The sequence below is a fragment of the Periplaneta americana genome, chromosome 1, assembly GCF_040183065.1.
Source record: "Periplaneta americana isolate PAMFEO1 chromosome 1, P.americana_PAMFEO1_priV1, whole genome shotgun sequence".
Lineage (NCBI taxonomy): Eukaryota > Metazoa > Arthropoda > Insecta > Blattodea > Blattidae > Periplaneta > Periplaneta americana.
In genome coordinates, this window is record NC_091117.1 from 121881054 (window position 1) to 121906195 (window position 25142).

The 25142-nt window shown below is 34.4% G+C and overlaps 1 protein-coding gene across 5 annotated transcripts in view; it reads left to right on the top strand.

Annotated features, from left to right (window-relative positions):
• Positions 1–25142, top strand: part of LOC138700127 (DNA-dependent protein kinase catalytic subunit-like) — a 240742-nt gene that overhangs the window by 157045 nt on the left and 58555 nt on the right. For all 5 annotated transcript variants that reach the window (XM_069826504.1, XM_069826490.1, XM_069826469.1 and 2 more), the window contains 5 exons: positions 5445–5701; positions 14356–14637; positions 17906–18136; positions 21479–21862; positions 24216–24396. In XM_069826504.1, coding sequence (XP_069682605.1) covers positions 5445–5701; positions 14356–14637; positions 17906–18136; positions 21479–21862; positions 24216–24396 — 1335 coding nt within the window. The remainder of the gene's footprint in view (positions 1–5444; positions 5702–14355; positions 14638–17905; positions 18137–21478; positions 21863–24215; positions 24397–25142) is intronic.

A 25142-nucleotide genomic window follows, 5' to 3' on the forward strand; every position in this document is an offset into this window, starting at 1 on the left:
TTATTATTATTATTATTATTATTATTATTATTATTATTATAGTAATGTCAAAATACAATGTTTTTTTCTTTACAAAAGAATTTTGTAGTCATGTTTGGCTCTCACGAAAAATTATCGTCCTATGTGCAATGTGGTTTAGTCACCTCTTCTCCAACTAAGTAAAATAAAATAATATGTACTGAAATTTCATGGTTAAGGAAACAAAGTGAACAAAATTGAAGCTCAGCATTTATATGTTTGCCACATCAAACCATAATCTATAGCATTTCCATCCCCATTTGTCTGGTAGAAGGAGTAGTACACTGGAGAAATGTATTGAAGCTAGATCATTAAATTTCTTCAAAGTCAGATATCCTCCTTCAGGGTATAGTTTTGGTAAATCTAGATTTCCGAATGCCCTCAACCTTCCTCGGACTTTTTAGTTCAGTCGACAATAATTATGAAAGGGCTTTCTCAGAATAACTGTGTTTCACTTTTAGTTCTCTTGGATGTTCTTCTTTCAATCGTATCCAAGTGGTTTTAAGCCACTCAACTTTGTTTTCATCCACAGTGGTTTTGCAATTGGTGCTATCTTTCTCTAAACATATGGTACTGAAAAAATTTGCACTTTCCATATTTTGGTGACATCAAAGTAAGGAGCTTTCTGTCTCACAGTTTTGACCATCTCCATCCATTGTTCTAATACATAGAAGTTCGGATTGTACCTTTTGATTTTTCAATCACTAAAAAATTCTGATCACAGCTGGAAAAACTGTGATCTGGTATGAAGAATTTTTTTATCAATAGTGTGAAGACTGTAGAATGTGGGGCAAAAATAAAGATACTTTCATATTTTTGTTCTGTCCGCCGCATGCATCACTGTAGAGTATCAAATGTGTTATATTATTAGAAAGCTTCTCTTTGATGTGTTTTATGAGGCATGATCCTATTTCCTGTGGACCGTGTCAAGCCACATTTTCTCCCCACATGTATATGAAGCCTTTATTAGAAAGGTTGTCATGAATGACCAAATTATAGATCCACATCTGTCGTTTGTGGCTCACAGATTGTGATGTGGCTTAGTCAGGTTTGCCAATTACAAAACCAGCTTTTCAAGACGTTCTAAATGTAACTGTAAGATGTCATTAGCATTTCGTTACAGATGTTAGTCATTTATACCAAACAGTATTTCTAATTCTCTTTCCTTAGGAATGGTTATCCCAATTCTTCTAATATTGTGGGTTAGTCACCTTTGGCACTGACCCTTCAATTGATAGTCAAAATGATTCCCACAACAGCATGGTACCAATGAGTTTTTTTTTTTTAATTGTAATAAATAATAAATTGTGATTTCAGAGACTTGGATTCATTTGAAAATTAATACCACAGTTAAGTACTTTAGAATTAGATTATTTTAAATTAACTACTTCTGCCTTTACTCTCCTTGTATTTATTAATCACCCTTGTTTGTGTACGAATAGGTCAATCATGAATTCATTACTCGTATAATGTCAGATTTGTTTCTCCTTCATGTTTTATCATAGCTGGCTGGATTCGGAACTACTTTGTTTTAAACATGTCCTAATTTCAGTCATCCAAGGCCTGCTGTAATTAAAGACGTCACCATATTAACAGATAGTGTGACCAGATTTCTCATATGTCAAGCACATAATTGTTTCATGTTAAAAAAACTACATATTTATATTTATTAATTGTTCTTTCAACTCAGATATATTACAAAAACCAGTATTTTATTTTATAGTACTGGCTGCTAACCCTCTGCAAGCTGATCTGAAATACATATGCTGTAAGCTAAGTGGTATGGAGTACAAAATGGACTCCGCCAGCTTGCCGAGAGTTAAAGAAAGAACAGTATCATTTTAGTTTTTTTTTTTTTTTTTTTTTTTTTTTTTTTTTTTTTTTTTTTTTTCCATACAGATTTGGTGGTAACCATAATGTTTTCTGTTACTGTAATGTGTGAGTAATGTCATGCCCAGAAAAAATATTTTCATGTTTCAACACTCTACAGCAATAGAGCAGAAATTTCACTAAAATAAAGTTCATAATGACTTTCCTTATATACTACAATATTGCATTTAAATGCATGATGTTTTATTCTATTACAATTATCATACTGGCTAGTCTATAATACGAACTTTTTTCCTCTAAAAATTTGCCTAAAAATCGATACTACCATTTTTTTCCCAAAAAAATTTGCTGAAAGCGAGGTTTATGCTCTACTGTAAAACAGTCATTATGATGACACAACGTTGTAAAATAGGCCTGTTTAATCTTCTTTTAACGAGTCCTGCTGTATAAGAGTATTCACGGCAGAAATTACATTGTCACCCTAATCAAGGGGTTGTGGTTACATTTGCAACTTGTTCATGAAAGGTGAAGTACTGTATGTACTCGTCATTTTCAAAATTGTAAATAAATATGGATATATATATTTTTTTATTCGTGTGTTTTGCTTTGATGTCACAAAATTTCACCATATACGAACTTTCTATAAATATTAGGTATGGGACCTCGATACTTGAGATACCTCGATACCTACGATACTCAGTAGTATCGAAGCATGTCTAATACATTGGGATAAGTCCTCGATACCTTTTCGATACTTTAAACTTTTGCATTTCAAATAATATTCAATCCTGATTTCAGCACGTAGTGATCATGTTGAGATGCTCTCTTCGAAAGGCAAAAATCATTGTACCTGACACACACAGTTCCCTCAATTAGTGACTAGAAAACAGAAATATACCTGTTCTCTGTCCAATACAATGCATGTGTCGCCTCTACCCTTTTCCTATTATGAGTCAGTTCAATTAGTGAATACTGAATAACAAAAACTGGTGCTGTAGGAAAAGTATTGACCTTTCAGCTTATAGCTGTCAGTTTGTCAAAACAGCTTAAGTTATAGATAACTATATAAACAATACCGTAAATATAAAAGAAGAATAAACTATAGATTCGTAGAACTAGTTTCAGTAATTGTAATTTAAAATAAAAGCAGTGATATAAGGGGGTGAAAACGATGGTGTGAGAAGAGATGTACAGTTACCCTTAAAAGGAATGAGACGACTCTTGGTCGTCGGAAGTTAAAGTTCTACAGCGCGGTTCACTCGATATCGACGTAACGATAAGTTTCATGACAATACAACAAGAATTGTTACAAGGACCACAACAAGGACAAGGACCAGAATAAGGATCACGAAGAAGACAGCCATTTAAGGCCACGATTTCACAACATAGCTCGGGTCACAAAATATCATTGCTTCTCTGTACCGAATGGCAAATGCCTGCTATGGGATCTACATTCTAGACTGCTGCTGTCACTGTCTTTTCTCGGTAGCTCATATAGTAGCGTGTCGGTTCCACTGCTTAACCGAAATGTCTCGTGTTCGATCCCAGGTAAAACTTTTTTTAATTGAGGTGTAACTTATTTCTTCAGAGTTCCTCGACTATCTAATTTGTCGAAAAATATGAATAATTTATGCCCAATTTCTGGGTCTTACAAGTGGGCTGAACCTCGTCAAAAAAAAAATAAATCTTACTTGGAAGTTAAAAGTATTCTTCCTCAAACAAAAATTTTACGAAACAAAAAGAGACCTGTTTACTTAAAATCTTGTCCACATGCCATCAGCTTCTATTACAGCTCTAAGTCAGTCCGGCATGGATGTCACGAGATTGTGGAATAAGTTCTAATCCCCGGGGAGATCTTCCCAGGTGTCAACAAGTTGATCCCACAATTCGTCTCGATTTCGATGGCGTCGGTGGGCATAGGTGGCTATCCTTCTCTTTTTCAATTATGAAAGAGGGAAATAGAATACATTTGAATAGAAAAGTATAAAATTCAGATAATGCAATTAAAGCTATTCGGAATATTATTAAAGTTGAGCTTGTAGATATCCTAAGAAAGACAATATTTTTTCATTAAAACCAGTGATTATAAAGTAGAGGGTCCCAAATCTATTGAAAATTCTTTTAACGTCTTATAGTATATAGTACAGAAATATTATTGACAACTTAAACATTCAAGATTTTGCAAAAGATACTGCAATTAGTTACTTAACAGATGCATTTAATAATTAGTATTAATATATGTAATCAGTCAATAACTGCAACAGTCCTTTTTCATTCAATCATAATACGAATAAAGTTGAAAGTACATTAAATTAAACACTATTGCAAACACGTAGATAAAATAGTTAAAATCAACTGAAGGGGTGAGAATAAAATAATCCAAAGCCACACTTTTAACAAAAGTTGTTTCGTGCGAGTGCATTTATTACACATTTGGAAAAGCTACTAATAAAATATTGTAATAATTACTCAACAAATGACATAGCCTAAGGACTCGAAACCTTTGTAAAGGTTTGTCTGGGTGTGGCTTAGGAATATTTTTTAGTTTCATTTTAATTGTTAGTTTTTAATATATGTGCATTTACATTGTATATGTGTGTATATAAATGCATTCATTAAATTAACGTTTATAATATTATAACTTGTAATTTTGTATTGTCTGTGATCATTAACACTTAATCTTAGGACTTTGTAAAACTCTATTTCAACGTTATTTAGACAAAAAAAATCGTTGATATAGACTAAGAATCGAACTCGCTCTCTTCTACACAACACGCGGAAGTCTTAGCGTCTGAGCTATTGCAACAACACGAAAGCTTTCCTTTCTGTGCGGAGTGTCGATCTAGTCATGAAGGTCCATTGTCGATTTAACTACACGATTTATGTATATATTTATCTTTTATTTACGTAATATTATCATATTTTTTTCAGTTTTTGAAGTGAATTTCGGAACGATGCTAGTAACAAACCAAATAGCCTGAATCTAAGTAACTCAATATTCGTTATCTTGTGTATCAGTGCTCTGGTCTCTGATCATGCGCAGTGTTTTACATCTGAGACTTAGGAATATTCAATCGTTTCATTATTTTCCAGGGAAACTGTACTACCTAGCTACCTATGTATAACAACAGTTCTTGGAAGATGAAGGAAAAAAAAAGATCCTATTCTTAATGTTTTCAAAATAATTAGAATTCACTACAAAAGACATAACATATTTTACTTTCCCTGACCCTTCCCTCTCAGCTTCGAGATTTCTTTTAGGAGGTTATAGTGTTACTATCAATATTGTAGTGTTTAGTTCATTTGTGTCTAACTATTCAAAAGCATTCCGTACACTGTGTATCACCTGGAAAATTTACAAAGATGTTTTTACAACTGAGTATCGGGTATGTTTCAAAATTTTGGTATCAGTATCGAGTATCAACAGAAAGCGATATCGTCCCATCCCTTTTATATATATATATATATATATATATATATATATATATTCATACTTTAATGAAAGATAATAGAATGAAAATTTGATGATCTTAATTTCTATTTGCTTACTACTATTTTCAAAATAGGTATGACTTGAGTTGTCTGAATATGTGCAGGTAGCTGCAGTATTAAGTTGCATAAAAGAACGAGCAATCATTCAGAACCCTGCTACACATCTTCCAGTGTCACATGGAGACTATTTCCTGGTGACATTTAAGTCTGCTGTTTTGGATCACCTACTGGATCACTCTGAAAACACCATGAATTGTCTTCTTGTTGATTTGAGCAAAGACAATGTGCAGTGGATGTTAAGAATTCTGACTGAGTTGCTTCATTATCTTGCAAAGAGTAAGAAGAATAAACAGAAAGAGAGGTGAGTTCGTTACATACGGGAGCATTTGTTTCAACTCCAGTTAAATTGTCTCTCAAGAAAGCCCATAAGCGATAGTTGCATAAACATTGAACAAAGTGCAACAGTTTTCTTTCCATTACTAGAAGGCACTATTATTATTTAGATTCTCCTTACCTAACTCCCCAGTCCTTTTCTCATGCCGTTGAGTCATATACTCGACAGTAACTAGTGCCAGTTCCTTCTGAGTGCCCGTTGGGAGCACTAGCACTGGCTCTCCTCATTCTGAGTGCCTCTTCATTGTCACTGCCCCTTGCTTGATACGAGCCTGCTTGGGAACAAATGTCCCATCTTTGATCCTGAGTAAGTTTGTAACATAGTTTGTTTCATTTCTGGTTTATTTAATTGAAATTATAAATTTCAACACTTTTACTTATCCATGTATCCTGGTGTAGATTCAGTGTTTTATTTTCCCTGTACTTTGTATTTTTCATCAGTATTGGAACATTTCTTTCTTATAACAACTTTGTGTAATCTTTCATTTGTCATTGTATAAGGCCTATTCAATTTGTAGCCGCTATAGTATGTATAAAGGCTTTTGTAAAAATGAGAACTAATGATTATGAAGGTCAATGGCACCCATCCATTTTCCTGGACATGTACTTCAAATTCTTTGCATGGACGTAGAAATTTGTTTGGACAGCAAGTTGTGGATGTTTGGTCTAGAAAGAATACTGGAATTTATTAGTCACGTCTTTCAGAATGGCCAGTGTACAGTATTTATCATATATACGTGAATACTCCACACCATCGAATAATCTGCACACCTTAATTTTAGGAGAAAGAATTAAAAAAAGAATTGGCTGTAATTTGAGTTTTATTTACAAAAATTATTCCTACATAGTTATGTACTCCAAAATTAAATAAAATATCAATTTGTTTTAAGAAACGCGTCATAATCGTGACGTACTGTTGTAGAAGTATCCAAGACTACCTACAGCAAAAAAAAAAAAAAAAATGTTTTTATCAATTTAATGTTAATATGTGCAATAAAATGTTGTCAACAATTACATGCTCTTTTACCTCTATTCATCATCACTTTCATAGTCATCACTAGCAGAAGAATCATTGTTGTTGTCACCATCTTCCCATAGAGCTCATTCTCAGTTTCGTCAAGTGAATTCGTGATACCGCAGAGCAGTACCGACCTTATTTCAAATAATGTGCGCACCCCAGTTTTTCTTTGCTAAATTCCGGAAAAAATATGCGCACAATATTCGCGTATATACAATATATCAATTTTATACCTTTCATTACAGTTTCTATATATATTTTAAGGTGAAAGAGAAGGTTATTTTATTCAACTTTTTGAAGCCATGCTGAAATATGTTGTGTTTTGTGTGTGTATGTACACTGCTATTTTCATTTTGTGCTTGTTTCTGCAAACACTAATGCACATGTATGAAAATTATCAAGTTGATACATATGATAAATCGGAAGGTGGAAAGTTCTCTCGCTCACTGAATTAACATTCCAAAAAGGGATAGATTAAAAGGGAATGTATTTAAATTATCCCCATGATCTTAAAAAACAGAACCCTACAACAAGTTGGGTTAATCATTTGATTCTTATAGGTAGAGATTGGAATTTTTTTGTTGAGTTCAAAGTGAAAAATGTGGGATTTTCAAATGGGGAAAAATGGGTGTTTTCAATTGAATTTTTCGGTATTTTCAAAATACACAGCTTTAATAGCACAATAAATACCCTAGCTTTCAAAATACATTTCAAAAAATAGATTGACATTTTCTGTTGACAAACAATGGCGTTTATCAGACAAAACATTATTGTATGATGGAAAGAAGCATTCACAGTCTGCATTTGCACATGGTATCCATATAACATGAAGCACAGATTGTGCAAAATCAGGATAGTTTATGATCATACCTTGCAGCACAGAAATAATGTCCACCTCTTCACCAGAGCTCAGCTTGTTTTTCACCACTCTCTGCAATTCAAAGTAGCCTGTTACCACTGCAGTGTCACACAGATCTGAACAGAATTTGAGTTTTCTTATTGTTTCCACCAGATTTTTGTTCACATTCATCTGTGCAACTGCCGCAGAATCAAACACACTCATTCCTTTGTAGAACCCACTTGCAGGGTCACTGGCCCTTAAACTTACAAGTTTTGTCAAACTATGTGAAGCAGCATTGGTTATCATTGTTTTTCAGTTTGTGTTTCGTAGTAGCACTATACAAGCTTCAGTTAATTGTCTTGTTTTGTTGCTATGATACCCAGAAGTAGCAGTTTTCATTGTCTGTTCAATTTGTCTGAGGCGACCATCTAAAATGTGCACAATGGGATAGTACTAGCCCTCCAGAAAATTAATTAAGTCAATAATGTCACTACTCACTTCACGTACAAAACAAGCTGCTGTTTCAGCAGCAATTAGTTCATCTTCTCTCATGCTATGAAGAAAATTGACTCCGGCATTTTGGACTCATACATCATCTTCACTTGTCATGAAAGTTACCACATCTCTTAAGTGCTCTGCAAGATATGCCACTGATTCGTACCATGACGACCACCTAGTTAAAATGGGCATAGGAAATAATGGAATACAAAACTTCCGGAAGAGATGCTTTCGTTTTCGAGTATTTAAGAAAGCAGATTTGACTTCGGCCACAACAAACTAACTCTGGCAGGTGCTTACCCAACACATTCAGCATTAAGTTTAGTTTGGAATCTGCTGATTCTACAATTATTACCACTGTAGCCAAAGGCTTTATTATTTTAAAATTAACTACAAAAACACACTCGTCACATTTGTTTATGGTTTCATCACAATACACCACCATTTTTTGCCCCAGAAGCTTACTCTTCATGTCTTGTTCTCTTTCAGCTTTCATCTCTGGAACATACTTTTCTCTAATGACCTAGGCACAAGGAATAACTCCAACCCCTGCAACATATACTCATAAAAAAAAATAATTTTACTTTTCGAAGATTTTTGAAAAGTTACTTTGTAATATTCGAAGACATGTAAAACCATAGTAATGTGGTTACTTTCTGTGGTCCCTTAATCCACTGGGTAATTTAGTTACTTTTCTGTCCCCAATTACTATCTGTCCCTTGCAAATATTTCATTAGGCATTCTTGTAGCCTTACTTACACAGGGACACAATAATGTTCTTTCACCTATGTGCGACACTATAAACAAATAAAACACGCACATGCTTCAAAATAATATGAACAAAGGATGCATTCAGCAGGCTAACAACGCTTACCACAAGATTCTCGCACTCGCTACATATGTCTGATATGACGTCACGATTGTGTTCAGACCAGATTCAGTACTATCAAATGTGCAATACTAGCGATCTTACCTATGCTATGGCTATCGATTATCGATTGTAGTACAAAAAAATAAAAAATTGAAAATTCGCACACATTATTTGCTAATTGCTTAAAAAGTCGCGTCATTTTCGCAAAAACATAAGAAATTGGCGACTTGATATGGATTTCGCGATGTTTCGCGGGTTCAAATCAGGTATAAATGGATTAAAGAATGTATATTTACTGTAATTAGATGTTGAGAAATATTTTTTTCCAAAATTCACGAAATTTTGTGGTCGCGAAATATTCCATTCCCTATTTATAGAATGTCTTTATTAGTCTGCACTCAAGAAATGATTACAATTTCGTTCATATATACAGATACATCGAAAGTTTCTGGTAGTGGTTATGGTCATGGTGTGAATAGCCATCCATCTCTCCATCATTCACCCATGCCCAAAGTTTATTGGCATTGGCTGACACACTCTCCAGTCACAGGCCCCATCGCTTGATCGTGTCCTATACATTTTCTGTTAACAAAACACTAACAGATAGTAGAGATATAGCAAACGCATTTAATAAACACTACTCAAACTCTCACAGATTATATCCCAATACCAAAAAAACTGACAAATTTATCAAAAGAGAATTACATAAAAATAATAAAAACAATGTTACTAGTACAAAACCTGAAATATTTCATCAAAATTTTACTTCCAAAGAATTAACTCCAGCTTTACAAAATTTAAAAACCAAGAAATCTTCTGGCCCCGATAACATTCATTCCGAATTTTTTTAAACATCTGGGGAAAAAGCCAAGTCTGTACTTTTATCCATTTTCAATTTATCATGGAACACCTCAGTTCCTGCAGCTTGGAAAAAAAGCAATCATTATACCAATTCACAAAAAAGGGAAACCTGCTCATGATGTTAATAGTTATCGACCAATAGCACTATTAAGCATGATAGCAAAAACCATGGAGTCCATGATCTCCAACAGATTAACTTGGTATTTAGAATCCCAAAATCTTTTATCACCAAGACAAGCCGGCTTTCGACAACTACACTCTACCAATGAACAAGTCATACGCCTCGGCCAAGAAATAAAAGACAGTTTTAACAAGAAAGAAGATACTTTGGCAATATTTATTCTTTCAGCTAGCATATGACTCTGTTTGGAGAAATAAATTATTACTAAAACTCCAGAAATTAGGTATCTCCAGCAATATGTTCAGATGGATATCAGAATTCCTTAGTCAACGATTCATTGCCACTAAATTCAATAACTCACTTTCTAGTTACAGACAAACATATCGAGGTCTACCTCAGGGTGCTGTCCTCAGCACAACTTTATTCAATATTTATATAAATGACTTACCCTCCTTATTAGAGGAATCAAACATGAAAACAGCACTATTTGCAGATGATATAGTTTTGTGGACTTCCGGATCTTACAGACATAGAGACAAAATTCAAAATTCTGCTCTTAAAGCTCTAAATCAACTACATGAATGGAATATATCAAATTTGATGACACTCAATTTAAGCAAAAGTAACTACCAAATATTTTCACTCGGTAAAAAAGAAAGAGAATTCAATATCCAATACAATGGCCAACACCTTCCTAGGACTTACAAATCCAAATATCTTGGAGTTATTTTCGATAGTAAGTTAACATGAAGCAACCATTTGAAATACATTTCTGAAAAAGCTCGTAAAAAATTCTCCCTCCTAAAAAGACTAGCAGGAAAGGAATGGGGATGCTCTAGGAATACTTTGAACACTACATACAAAATATTTATACAGCCAGTGCTGACATACTGCGGAGAAATTTTAATTACTTCACCTTTCATAAACGAAATAGAATATGTTCAAAACCAAGCTCTCAGACTCATTACTGGTGGAATCAAAACAACTCCAATAGATTCTATGAGATTCCTCACTAATATTAACAACATCAAAATGACAATAGAAGAAAAAGCACTGATTCAATATGAAAAACTTATTAGATTACCAGAAACAATTCGCATTCATACAGTCCTCTCTGTAGATTGAAAACTCAAAAAAGTTTTATATCCATTGTTCAAGAATTAAAACAGAAAATCAATATCCCGAATTTAAAAGAAAACCTACAAATTAAACCAAACCCTTTAACTCTATTAAATATGGAATATAATCTAAATTTAACAGAAGAAATACTGAAATCAGAAGTAAACACTGAAATACTAAAACAATTGTCTTTAGAGACAATTAATATTAGATACCCTCCACAAAACTGGCTTCATTAATACACTGACGGATCCTTGATCTCCAGAGAACAAGGTGCTGGTGCAGGTGTTACGTGCTGTCTCTTCTCACTTTATAGATCTCTTGGGTATGGAACAACAAGTTTTGATGGAGAAATCATTGCAATAAGTGAAAGTCTCAGGAATCTTCTATGCCACATCAGTAAATTTTAAAATGCAGTTATATTGTCAGACTCCAAAGCAGCTATTCTATCAATAGTCTCTAAACACACACCTTCATCTCAAACAGCAGAAATAACTAAAATGCTCTCTCAGTTAATATCACTCAATGAAAGAATTGTACTCCAATGGATACCATCCCATTGCGGAATCCTGGGAAACGAGAATGCGGATGCTTTAGCAAAGAAGGGCAGCACTGCTACTTACAGACCTGTTACTAAATCTACGTTTTACTCTGTGAAAAGATTTATTAAATCTACATACTTAGACTTCAACAAACAAAATTTGATAACACAATCCCAAGGGAAAAAATGGAACTCTCTGCATCTTAATCCACAGTTAATTCCCGATTTACCACGAAAATCGTCTGTAGCTGCATTTAGATTGGCAACAGGCCATGATTGTTTGGCTAAACACCTGCATAGAATTGGAATATATCAGTCCCCTAACTGTCCATTGTGCAACTCAAACCAAGAAATGAATTCGGAACACCTCAAAATCTGTGCTTCAGTGGCTGGCCATGATAATATCTTTGAAAAATATTGGAGTGCAAGAGGTCAAATGACTTTATTGTCAAACGCCTGGCATTAGAAAACAACAACAACAACATTTTCTGTGAGTGACAAGTTTGTGATTAGCGGGCTAGGATAGATTTGTAACATTTTTTCCCCTGGAGATAACTGAACTTAGTACCACTATGTGAAGTCTGGCATTATCTTGCTAAAATATGTATGAGATGTCCTGAAAGTACAGAAGATCTTTTGATCTTGAAATGCAATGGTCACAAGTAATGGTAGTGCGAATTTGTAGTAGGCATTGTATCTCTTTCTTACCTAATAACACCCCAGATCATAATGCTAGTCGATGATGTGGCATGCCTGGTTTGATTACTCTCTTGATGATGACTCTCACCACTCGCCAACAGACGAAGATTTTGCCATTGATTTCGAAGCAAGGTTCATCTGGAAAGACAAAATTGTGTCAGTTCTCACGTCACTCATGTCTATTATATGCACCATTGAAGCCTGGCATTCTTGTGCCATTTTTTTTAATTTAGTCTCAGGAGAGGCTGATGAATACGCCACAGCCCAAAAGTTTAAAAATGCCGACAAAACTGACATTGGACGACATGTTACAGTTTGTCAGTGCTGACAATAAAGCAGGTTGGTCTACCAGTGACATCCTACAGAGATGATGATCTACGTATAGCATTGTTTATGCATGATCTCCAGAACCTTGTGCATCCATACAAGTGGTAATTTTGCAGAAAGAGGCTTTGCTATCTCTAATGCTAAAAAAGCAATTTCTGTCAAAGTTGCTCATTTGAACATGGGGGCGTTTGCTCGCTTATAAGACATATATTCATATTCATATTCTTTATTTGTCTGAAGGTACAATATAGTACAAGAGGCCTCATCAAGGTAATAATGTAAATACAATGTGTCAGTATTAAAAAGAATAAAAATCTAAAAAATAATAACATTCAACTAAAATATTACTTCATTATCAAAAAATTAATTCATATTGTAAAAAGAATTATTTTGTAGCCATGTCTTAGTTTGAAATTTGAATTGTCTTTCATTTTGTGACTTTATATTTGTAGACATCTTTTATCGATGGTGTGTAGGTAAAAGGACTTGACTCACATTTTTTTTAAATCTGACTTTTTTTGTTGTTGTAATTAGTTAAAATTTAATTACAAAACATGAAGATATGTTTTTTGACAACTATGTTTACATTTTTTTCATATAAAGTACCGGTAACTAATAATAATGCGCTAAAATTTAATTATAGCTGTTTCTGAAAAATTTTTCTTTTGTGGGATAAGCCCTTTTACCTGAACACCGTCAACATACTTTTATTGCAGTAATTACGTAACTAGATTGTGTTTTTTGCAACCTCACAAATGATACATTTAGTTGATCAGTATTTCTAGTTTCATAGTGGTGCAAATATTCTATAATCACATAATTAGTGATATTCTTTTTTAAATATTTCACTGTAATACAGCTGACTGAGCACTGACATAATGAACCAGCCCCACTTGCTTAGGCCGAAGCAGAATTTGGGAGGGATGCAAGTTAAGAGACGTTGTGAATTGTAATGAGTCAATGTATACTAAAATTACATTATTTCCAGTAAAACATGATTTTTTTTAGTACTACCTAATAAAACATGTCTTATTAAGCATCAAAAGTGTAATTACACTCCTCCTTTGTGTTATGAACACAGTAGTAGTATTTGGAGCTCTATAAAGTGATCAGTATATGGGAAGTACAGATCAGAACTAATAATTTCAAACTTACTATTAGTATAACACAGTAGAATTTATGTCTGTTCATAGTTGCACATGAATCTATTGTGTAAGAAATAAAGAAAGAGGGCATTATTAAATATCATTCTATAAATGTGAATTCATTCACATAAATTTAATATGTATCAAATGTTACTAGTCTGAACTGTCATTTCAGTTAATCATACTTTCCCTGTTTTTAAACCGATTAAACAAAACTGCTTCTCGTGTACAACAACCACAATATGGTCTGATTAAATTTTTCTTTAAAGTTGTTGTGCTTTATTAAAGCCTAAAATAATAATAATAATAATAATAATAATAATAATAATATCATCATCATCATCATCATCATCATCAATTAATTAATTTTTTAGTTTTTTGCTTTAGTACTGAGTTTTAAATCAAAAATGTCAAACCTTTAAATATGACTCTGTGCATGCACACATACAAATGCACATGCACGTGTTCACATGCATTCATGCACAAAGAGAGAGCAGAGGAGAATGGAATCATAAATATGTGGATTTAGAAAGAAGAGTTCTCAGAGATGAATTAATTATTTTAGATCGTTTTGTTCGCAGCATTACATCTGCATTAGAAGCAGGCATTGTGAATTATTGGTCCAGACTGTGTGGTTTAGCAGATTCTAACTCCGAACTGGTGTATCAGTTGCTGGGACTTACAGCGAGCTTAGCAAGAGTGATGCCACAGCCTGTTGGGTGGCTTATTAAGCAAGAAGTCCTCCGGAAGTGGGTGATTACACAGCTTACATCACAACAACTTCAGTTTCACCACAAGTTGAGGGCACTAGACCTCTTGGTTTGCCTCACTGGCCCTGATGAAGACACCAATAATCAATTGCAGTAAGTAATCTCATAATGTTGTATACTACAAATAAAACTGAATTATTTAATTGATGAATTGAATTATTTGTTTAATTTCTAATGTTTTCAAGTGAAAGGACATTGGACGAAGGAGAAAACAAATCACTTCTGAATATACTTAAGTACTGTAGTGTGTATCCATTGACGAAGATTAATGCTTCAAGGACAGGGATTGCAAACTATAACGAGTTATTCAGTTTTCCATATAGTTTGACACCTTCCTTTCAGTTTGAAATAAAGTGTAAGAATGGAATATAAATTTCGCCAGCTTTATTTGATGAAATCTAATATGAGATAGTTTTTGAAGTAACTGTTTCATTTTTCGACCTAAATGTAAGTTCTGGTTTCTGTTTTAAGTATTAAGGTTTGTGTAAGTTGTAAGACTAGCATAGTGGAATTTTTTATGTGTGCAAGAATAGTCAGTACTGTACAGTTTGCCTGGAGCCCTTTCATTTTTGAACGAGGTCAAGTTTTATTTGATATCCTTTCGCGTCAATTTCATTGACGTAATGTGGACCTCACAATTTTGAATGTGATGCCACAATTACATTCATTACATATATACCTTTACATTTATATCGCGCTTGTTTACCTAAAGTTCATACCTAACTACTTCTATCCCCTCTTATTGAAAATACTATCACATTTATTCCTTTTCTCCTTAACTTATCTTAGAATTTCTTTTTTTTTATGCCTAATCATTGCTTTAAATCAATTATGCACTCATTGTTTCTCTCTGTTTTGCTACAATACTAACTGACTACATCATTCATCATTTTGTAGTTTAATTTTTCATTATAACCTAATAATTTTAGTCTTCTTTATTTTACAATTCTGCATCCTAATTACTCTATATTCTTTCAATTCAAATGTGTAACATACTATCCTTCCTAATAATACTTATCACTAGTCATTTCTATGTACTGAAACAGTTACGTTTTCTGCTTCAGTATTTACTAAAAATTTCTTGTTACTTTTCCCACCTAGTTACGGTAAAACCTCGTTTTAACGTTCTCGTTTTAAAGGAATTAGCATAATAATAATGTAATTAATTCCTGCTTTTAAGGAAACCCGGTTTAAGGAAAATCTCTGTTTTAAGAAATACTTTTCAAGTGGACTTTGTGATAATGAAGTTCGAAATATCAACTTTTACTTTTGGCGTTTAAGGAACCCGGAGGTTCATTGTCGCGCTCATATAAGCCCGCCATCAGTCCCTATTCTCAGCAAGATTAATCCAGTCTCTACCGTTATATCCTACGTCCCTCAAATCCATTTTAATATTATCCTCCCAACTATGTCTCGGCCTCACCACAGGTCTTTTTCTCTCCGACCTCCCAACTAACACTCTATATGCAATTCTGGATTTGCCCATAACTCTACTTTTAATAATCAATAGTACCAGTATATTCAGTAGCGAATCAATAGTAATGCGGCACTACATGGCGGCATTATTGTTATCATTCTTTACGATCTTGCTTTGCGTTACTTACACAGAGTGGTTGCTTCGCTTGTTTTGTTCTTTCGAGTTGTGTGGATCCTGTTTTCAACCTTTTTCCTGTTAGTTTACGCTGTTTATGCATTGTTATAATGGTAATTAAATAGAAGAAATTAACTATTGAACAGAAAATTAAAATAATCAATAGTACCAGCATATCCAATAGTGCATCAATAGTAATGCAGCACCACATGGTGGCATTATTCTTTATCATTCTTTATGGTCTTGCTTTGCGTTACATACAAAGAGTGGTTGCATTGCTTGCTTTGTTCTCTCGAGTTCTGTGGATCCTATTTTCAAATTTTTTTTTGTTAGTTTATGCTTTTTATTTCATTTCATTTATTGTATTCCATAGATCTTACATTAGCAATGAAGTTTTAAGATGTGGACCAAGACAAAATTTTACAAGATTACAATTTTTTAGCGAGATGTAGTGAGATGACGCAGAGGATTCGCCAACAGATTACCTGGCATTTGCCTTGTGCATTGTTAGAGTTGTGACTAAACAGAAGAAATTACTATTGGACAGAAAGTGAAAATATTAGGGATGTTGAGGATATCCTCAAATTAACACTATCATATATGGAAAAAAAAGCATAGTTCGCCAACTATACATCCTCATTATGGGGAATAATAAGAAGAAAGAAGAAATTTTCAGTGTGACTCGGATTCAACCAAATTGAAAAACATTCATGCGTCACCATTTGAAGAGTTAGAAAATATTATAATGAAATTTATAGCAAATATTAATTATAGGCCTAATTAAATGATTATAATGTTTGGTATATAACACACATGTTAATACTAATTAGTTATTTTTAACCTTTCCTTCCCATTTTATGTAAACCTCCTTTTAAGGAAAACCCCCTATTTAAGGAAACAAAAAAGTAATCCCACAGACTTTCGTTAAAAAGGGGTTCTACTGTACTTCCAGTCTCACCTTCATTTAACTTTAGTGACTTGGCTTTAAAAATACAAGGCAGGGCCCTTGGCTTTCATTCCTTCGTGGACGAAGTAATGCTAATAAATTTTATTATTCATCTTCAGTAACTTACACACTTTTAACACTTTATATCACTTAGTAATGTACTTAATATAACCATTTTCGTATGTTAAAATAAGCTAAGTTGTAATTACCTAGTTCTGGAAGAAATCGGAAGAAGCAGGACCTCATTAATTCTGATGATGGCTTACATAAGATGAAACTTAGTCAACTAGATAATTACCATGAAAATGGTTATGTTAACAATTTTATTGCCCTTGAAAATCTATTGCCCTCCTCTGTGTATAATGGTTAGCATAGCAACAGTTTGATTGCAAGACTGAGGCCACTGGCATATCTCAGATGGTAATGCAATTGTCTACTGATCTGGAGTCGCGCTTCGGCATGGGTTCGATTCCTGCTTGGGCTGATTATCTGGTTGGGTTTTCTCTGAAGTTTTCCTCAATTGTAAGGTAAATGTCAGATAATCACATGGTGAATCCTCGGCCTCTTGTCTCCAAATACTACCTATCAGCAATTTTATTGACGCTAGATAACATAGATACAGCATTGTTATATAACCTAAAATACCACAAGAATAACTGGCATAAAAACAGAAAATCCACCAAATTTTGTTTTTCATTACTATGTCAGTTCGTCTCTGTTTGGTCCAAGCACAATAAAAATTGCCTTGCTTTCACTTTACTACGAGTTAATAAGTGTCCCTTTTAAAATGCATTGCTGTTGGCAGTTTGTTTTATCTCTTTCAGATCTGCACTTAAACAATTGAGAGAACAACATTTTCCTCAGCTCTCTAGTGAGCTTCGACCTGGCAGCTGTGAGTACTCCAGTTTTGTATCAGCATTTCGGAAGATATTGCGAGGATTGGAAGCATCTGGAAGTCGTGTTATACTTCACAGTATTGTGGCCATGGTGGCTAGTGAACCTAAGCATGTGTGTGAAGACACTATACAGCAAAGCTTGTTGATATTTATGAAGAGGTAATTTTACTTTAATAGTTGAGTGAGAAATATAAGTAGTTTTTACCAAGTGTACCACATCCATAGATCAATAAAATATATCGTCGTTGTTCCTGCAATAACTCCTATGTGAAGGGTACATGGGAAAAACGATCAAGGTAATTTTACTTTAATAGTTGAGTGAGAAATATAAGTAGTTTTTACCAAGTGTACCACATCCATAGATCAATAAAATATATCGTCGTTGTTCCTGCAATAACTCCTATGTGAAGGGTACATGGGAAAAACGATCAAGGTCCATCAAAAATCGAAATTGAGTTAATAATGCTATCTTATAGTGGAAAGGAAGTACTATCATGTGGTCTAGCTAGTAATAAGAAATCATCGTTCTTGACATTCCACTACGTCAATTTCTATTAAATACATACATAACAAAGTATTAAGTGCTTAAACTTTAAAATTCGTTTTTCTCGAAACTTTCTAAAATGGACCTTGATCGTTATTCCCTTGTACCCTTCATGTGCAAAATATACAATTTTTCAGTAGGAGGAAAAAACACATTAATTCATCCTATGGCAGCCATACATAGGGGATTGTGAATTCTTACACGTTCGAAAGCAAGAAATATAATTACATATAGGAGATTTTATTATTTGCTGTATCACTATTTAAGTTATTTAATAGAGCAAAAATCTGAAAATCGATAAATATGTCACATAGAAGTTATTGCAGAAACAACGACGATATCCCTCTGTATACCTTCTCCTTATTCAGTGTATGTGTTAATGATTGCTTTACTGCAAAAATTTATTTCGAAATTTCGACACAAGTACATGCATTGAGCATCCTTTCTAGTAGTAGGCCTAAATGTAGAGCTAGGACTAAAGAAAACATATTAATTCATTATGATAACAGTGTGACACAAAACATCCTTTGTGTCGAAAATTGTGTTTGGCATGACATCTGATTTTGTAATCATATATATGTCTGTCCATTTATTCCACACTGTTAAAAATATTTGATTGATTTTAATATTTGTTGAGTTATTTGATTTGAAAAGTATTAGTATGAAATATAACAATGTGATAATTTATTTGAAGTTCTTTGACAAAGTGGAACAGAATGTCTCTTCACCCATAGTCAAATAAAACATACAAGGTGTTTCAAAAGTGATGGTAAAAAATTTAGGGATGAGAAGTAAAAATGAAAAGAAGCAAAAAAGTTCTAGTAAACATGAGTAAGCAAATTAACCGTTTACGAGATACTTTTTTTTTTTTTTGCGCTGGTTGGGGCTGCCAGTGAACTGAGCACTTGAATACGGTAAAGCAGCAATATTCATGCTTCGTATATATGCCGCTCTCTCCTCTCATTCCATTTCCTTATAAATGTGGGACGATATCTAAACAGATGATATGTTGAACGGTGGATAGGTAGAGAAGGACCTGTACCTAGAATACCAGATTTAAATACTTGGATTTTTGTTTATGGGGTATGCAAAAGTCTGATTTACACAACAGACATCACCACACCTGAAGAATTGTAGCATTGGATTATAGGTACCTTCCAGCAAAAGAATAACCCAGGATTGCTCGAGTGCATTCTTGGATCTTTGTGAAGAAGACTAAGCAGATGCATTAATGTGCATGGTCACCATTTTGAACACCTGCTGTAAAATTCTTCAGTTAATATTTCAAACAGAATAGTTAAATTGCTCGCTGTGTTCCTCTTACAAGAACGAGGTCCGTCTTTCTATTGGTCATTATTCCTCCCCAGACCATGATAGAAGCTCCTTGAAATTTGTGGATCTCCTGTACGTTCCTAAGCCTTTCTGCGTCACCTGGTGGCCTCCATATGAGCACTCTTCTCGAGTCTGGGTGCAAACCGAAGCGTGATTCATTTGTAAAGAGGACCTGTCCCTATTTATCCACTGTCCAATTTTGATGTTGTGGGCACCACAAAACACGACGTGCTCGATTTCCATGACGAATAGCTGGAGACCTTAAAGCTCGACGGGCATGAAGGCCTCTTTCATGCAGTCTATTTCTGATAGTTTGAGTTGAAACAATTACGTTACTTACATTTTGCAGGGCACTTCTTAACATTGTGGCAGTTGAAGTTCTTTCTCTCAGGGCTGTAAGGTACAGAAATCTGTCTTGTCCTGCAGTGGTAACCCTTGGTTTTCCTTAGTGCCTTTCTTCTGGACTGCCAAATTGTTCATAACGACTCCACATTCTTGAAATTACACCTCTTCCTGCAGCATCAGCTTGTGTTCCGCCACTTTCAATTATGCCAATCACCTTAAATATTTAATGATGGTTTAAATGACGATGTTCTTCCAGCATTAAAATTATTCTTAACTGTTTACGACGATTTTAGACAGTTTTTAGTTACATATGTCTCCTGTTAAAACACACTAATTTAATTCTTTCCAATGTAACAATACAAAATAACAATGTTGGTTACTATGGTAGCCTGGTAGAATGACAAATGACTAGCACTTTAATATGTTGTTGTTGTTTTCTAATGCCAGCCGTTTGACAATAAAGTCATTTGACCTCTTGCACTCCAATATTTTTCAAAGATATTATCATGGCCAGCCACTGAAGCACAGATTTTGAGGTGTTTCGAATCCATTTCTTGGTTTGAGTTGCACAATGGGCAGTTAGGGGACTGATATAATCCAATTCTATGCAGGTTTTTGGCCAAACAATAATGGCCTGTTGCCAATCTAAATGCAGCTACAGACGATTTTCGTGGTAAATCGGGAATTAACTGTGGATTTTGATGCAGAGAGTTCCATTTTTTCCCTTGAGTTTGTGTTATTAAATTTTGTTTGTTAAAGTCTAAGTATGTAGATTTAATAAATCTTTTCACAGAGTAAAACGTAGATTTAGTAACAGGTCTGTAAGTAGCAGTGCTGCTCTTCTTTGCTAAAGCATCCGCATTCTCGTTTCCCAGGATTCCACAATGGGATGGTATCCATTGGAATACAATTCTTTTATTGAGTGATATTAATTGAGAGAGCATTTTAGTTATTTCTGCTGTTTGAGATGAAGGTGTGTGTTTAGAGACTATTGATAGAATAGCTGCTTTGGAGTCTGACAATATAACTGCATTCTTAAATTTACTGATGTGGCATAGAAGATTCCTGAGACTTTCACTTATTGCAATGATTTCACCATCAAAACTTGTTGTTCCATATCCAAGAGATCTATAAAGTGATATCTGGTAAGACTATAAATTACTTTAATGAAATATGTACATATATTCTAAATTGCTTTAGCTGTTCTTTCTAAATTCTTTGTTACATTACAAGTAGAATATTTTTATTCTAATATACATTTCCCATTCTTCTGTTTTTAGGCTGAACAATGAAAATCAAGTAAAAGCAATTGAGGTTGTGTTTCAAATATTTGTGGATCAGCAATATGATCCAAATGTCCGCTTGGGCTGTGCTCAAAGATTTGTGCAGCCTTTACTTCTAGCTGCAAGGCAAAATGCTGCCCGAGAATTCTACAAAGGCAGCATTCAGTCTCTGATAACCATTCTTTCTGAAAAACTGGATGTGCGTGGTGGACTACGAGTGGAGCACCAGATGGTGGGGAGAATTGGTGCTTGGAATATCATTGGGCCTCTGTTTGTACAGATAGAAACAAGTGAACTGGAGAGTAAAGAGTGTGTAATAACTTTGGCGGCTTTTCCAAGTGCTGCCACTGGCAAGGAACTTATTACAGATCTCACATCCAGGTATGATTCAATTTAAACCAATAGTTTTGTAGTTCTTTTTAGGTTACTTCCGGAAAAAAAAAAAAAAACGAAGTCTTGCAAAGTAATGCTGCATGTGATAGATTGAGTGACTGTATAAACGTGTGTGAGTAAGAAAGTGTGTGTGTTTCTTTATATATTTACGAGTATGTATTCTTGCAAGTGTGGGTGCGTGCATACAAGCACGTGTGAGCATGTGTCTTCGTGTGTATTGTGAGTTTTCTCCCCTAATAACCTATAATACACTGCCATGCAAAAAACGTGTAACACTTCAGTACATTGACAGTATTACACCTTAGCCTGTTTTAATGCACACGAACAGGGAACTTATCACAACAGAAGAGAGATATTCAAGAATTCAAAACATGCATTTATAAAATCCATTGTTGATTTTTTGTTTCCACATGTCTTTTAATCACTTGTCTTTAAGACGCATACAGTGAACATGTTAACAATAGATTTCAATGTGTTACGCTTTTTTGGAGGGTAGTGTATATGTATGACGAGATTTTGACCAATCACTTTAGATATAACGCAGAAATATTTCAGTACCATGGAGGGGGGAGGGGATAGAGAGATGGAGATGGAGAGAGCTTGAGCTCTTTCAGAAGATTTCCACTGCCACACATTAGCCTGACTGTATAGTATTGTACTATAAGTATTCATTCATTTCTTATTTTCTGCCTTCCTCTTAGTCTCTGCATATGATTCATGAATCTTAATGTTGTCTATCACCTGATATCTTCTTCTGCCCCGACCTTTTCTCCCATTCACTATTTCTTCCAGTGCATCCTTCAGTAGGTATAGCTCATGTAAGGAACGATTACCGAAAAGCAATGGTGGCGTTGCTCTATGTTTGGACGTGTTTTGACGTGTGTGTGTAGGCACGTCAAGGGAGGAGAGGTGTGGGCCGATGGAAGTACTGTCTCCTCCAAGAAGATGAACAAATGAGGATATCACTATGGAAATAAAGAATGTAGCAAAAAAATTCGAAGCTAATTAAATGCGCAACATATATTTACGAATGAAATAATGATACCGTGCGATACAAGATACGTATTCACATGCAATGGAACAAACTAAAGTCGTAATGTAACTATCACAATGCAAGACTGATTCTATCGATGTCATTTCTCTTCCGACTGTACTCTTGAATATCATTCAAGCTATCTCGTGACCTTTCTTGTTGCCCGCTCTTCCTTATCGCAGTGTTTCATTCGCATTCCTTCCACTGGTATTCTCTGCATGCGAACCTGTAATTTCTTCTCAGCCAGTGACCCAACCAATTCCTTTTTCTCTTCCTAATCAGTTTCAGTATCATTCTTTCTTCACCTGCTCTTTCCAACGCAGCTTCATTTCTTATTCTATCTGTCCACTTTACATGCTCCATTGTTTTCCGAATCCACATTTCAAATGCTTCTAGTGTTTCTCTTTGTCGTAATGTCCATGTTTCTGCCCCATACCATGCCACACCCCACACAAAGCACTTCAGAAGTCTTTTCCTTAGTTCTTTTTCCAGAAGTCCGCAGAAGATACTCCTTTTTCTATTAAAAACTTCCTTTGTCATTGCTATCCTTTTTTTTTTTTTTTTACTTCTTCCCAGCAGTTATTTTATTTTTTTTTTGGGGGGGGGAAAGATAAATGCGGTAGCTTCCCATTGGTTTCCGCACACCACTCTCCTGTATCTTAAAAGATCCCAGAGGGCCCCAGCACGGAGGTTTGGAGAGTGGATTTGACTAATTATGCCCTCCAGACTTCACCGAAATTCATTGCATAGGTTTTAATATCTGTTCTATCAGGGTTTTTGACTCAATAAAAGACCGGGAAATCCCAATTAGTCTTCGCCCCCCACTATAGATATGTTCTTGAAATTGAAGGACTTATGTTTTATACCCCATGATGAAATATTTGTAGACATTGACTTTATTTCTTTGTATTCTTAGTGTAATAACTTATTGCTTGCTATGATGTATCAGAACAAAGAGCTGACCACATACTTTTTCATAGTGTCACTGTCCAGGAAATATAAATAGAACCCTTATTTTTTTATAGACCATATGCTTTCAAGACATATTACTGGAATAACTTTTACCTTCGTTGTTTAAAAATGGGTGTAACTGTGAAAATTGCAATTTTCCTCTTTAAAATAGCAAACAATTATTGGAAATTATTATTTCCAGAGTACCAAATGACGTTAGAATTTAATAATCGCTTACGAATTGGAACTGTCAAAAGTAAAAGTGACGTAAAATCTCATAAACTTCTAATAAGTTAGTAAGTTTCTTTACAGTGCATGCTGTCAGATGCTAAATGTGTGTGTACTTATTTGTTGCAGAGCCTACAAGTATCGCACTGACATTTTAAGCGATAATCTGATGAGAGATGCACACGTGGTCGAGTTATTCCGACAGTCTCAGTGTGCTGCATTTAATACCTTAGCTGTGTTAATCAGCACTGCCAAGAACGACATAAAGTTCTTCACAGTCTTCCTCTTCAGCGAAAGCAAAACCAAAGAGGTAAGATTGTCACTTTCAGTGTTACAAATCTCCAGCTGTATGTCCATCTGCATAGACATTCTTAAAAAAAATGGCTGTTGCTCGTAGATAAAATTTGATTGTTATATATTGGTACCTGTTATATGAAAAGTTGTTTACATTCTTCTTTTGCTTGGTTAAATGTGTTCCATACCTAAACTCGAAGTACTGTACTTAGCATGAACAGTCTTCTTTTGTATGTATTTTTGTATTTCGTTTGTATATATATATATATATATATATATATATATATATATATATATATATATATATATATTTTCGCATTTTGCCAAATTTGGAGAGACAATGCAGTTAACCTCATCCTCCAAAATTAATGTTCCTTCCCCCAATCACATAACAGTAGTCTTGCCCAGTTTACAAAAGACAGGTGAATAGTCATTTCTATGCAAGAGGAGTAGAATAGAAGAGAGGGGCTCAAGAGGCGGATTAAGTGTAATCTGTCAAGAAGCTTCTTTTCACCAGCAGTGGAGCGCCACATGCACAAAAATGGCGGTATTTTCAAACGACTTCCTGCACCGGATATAGCGGGAATTTCAAAATACTTCTTTGCACATTCCCGTTACATTCATATTAACATGAATGTTTGAAATGTAACCATCCCTATTACAATTCCTTTTTTTTTTTTTTTTAGCCAGAAACCTTTTTTGTAAATTACAATACCATAAGTGTTTTCAGAACGAGATATCTCATGAAGTAGAGTAGTAGAC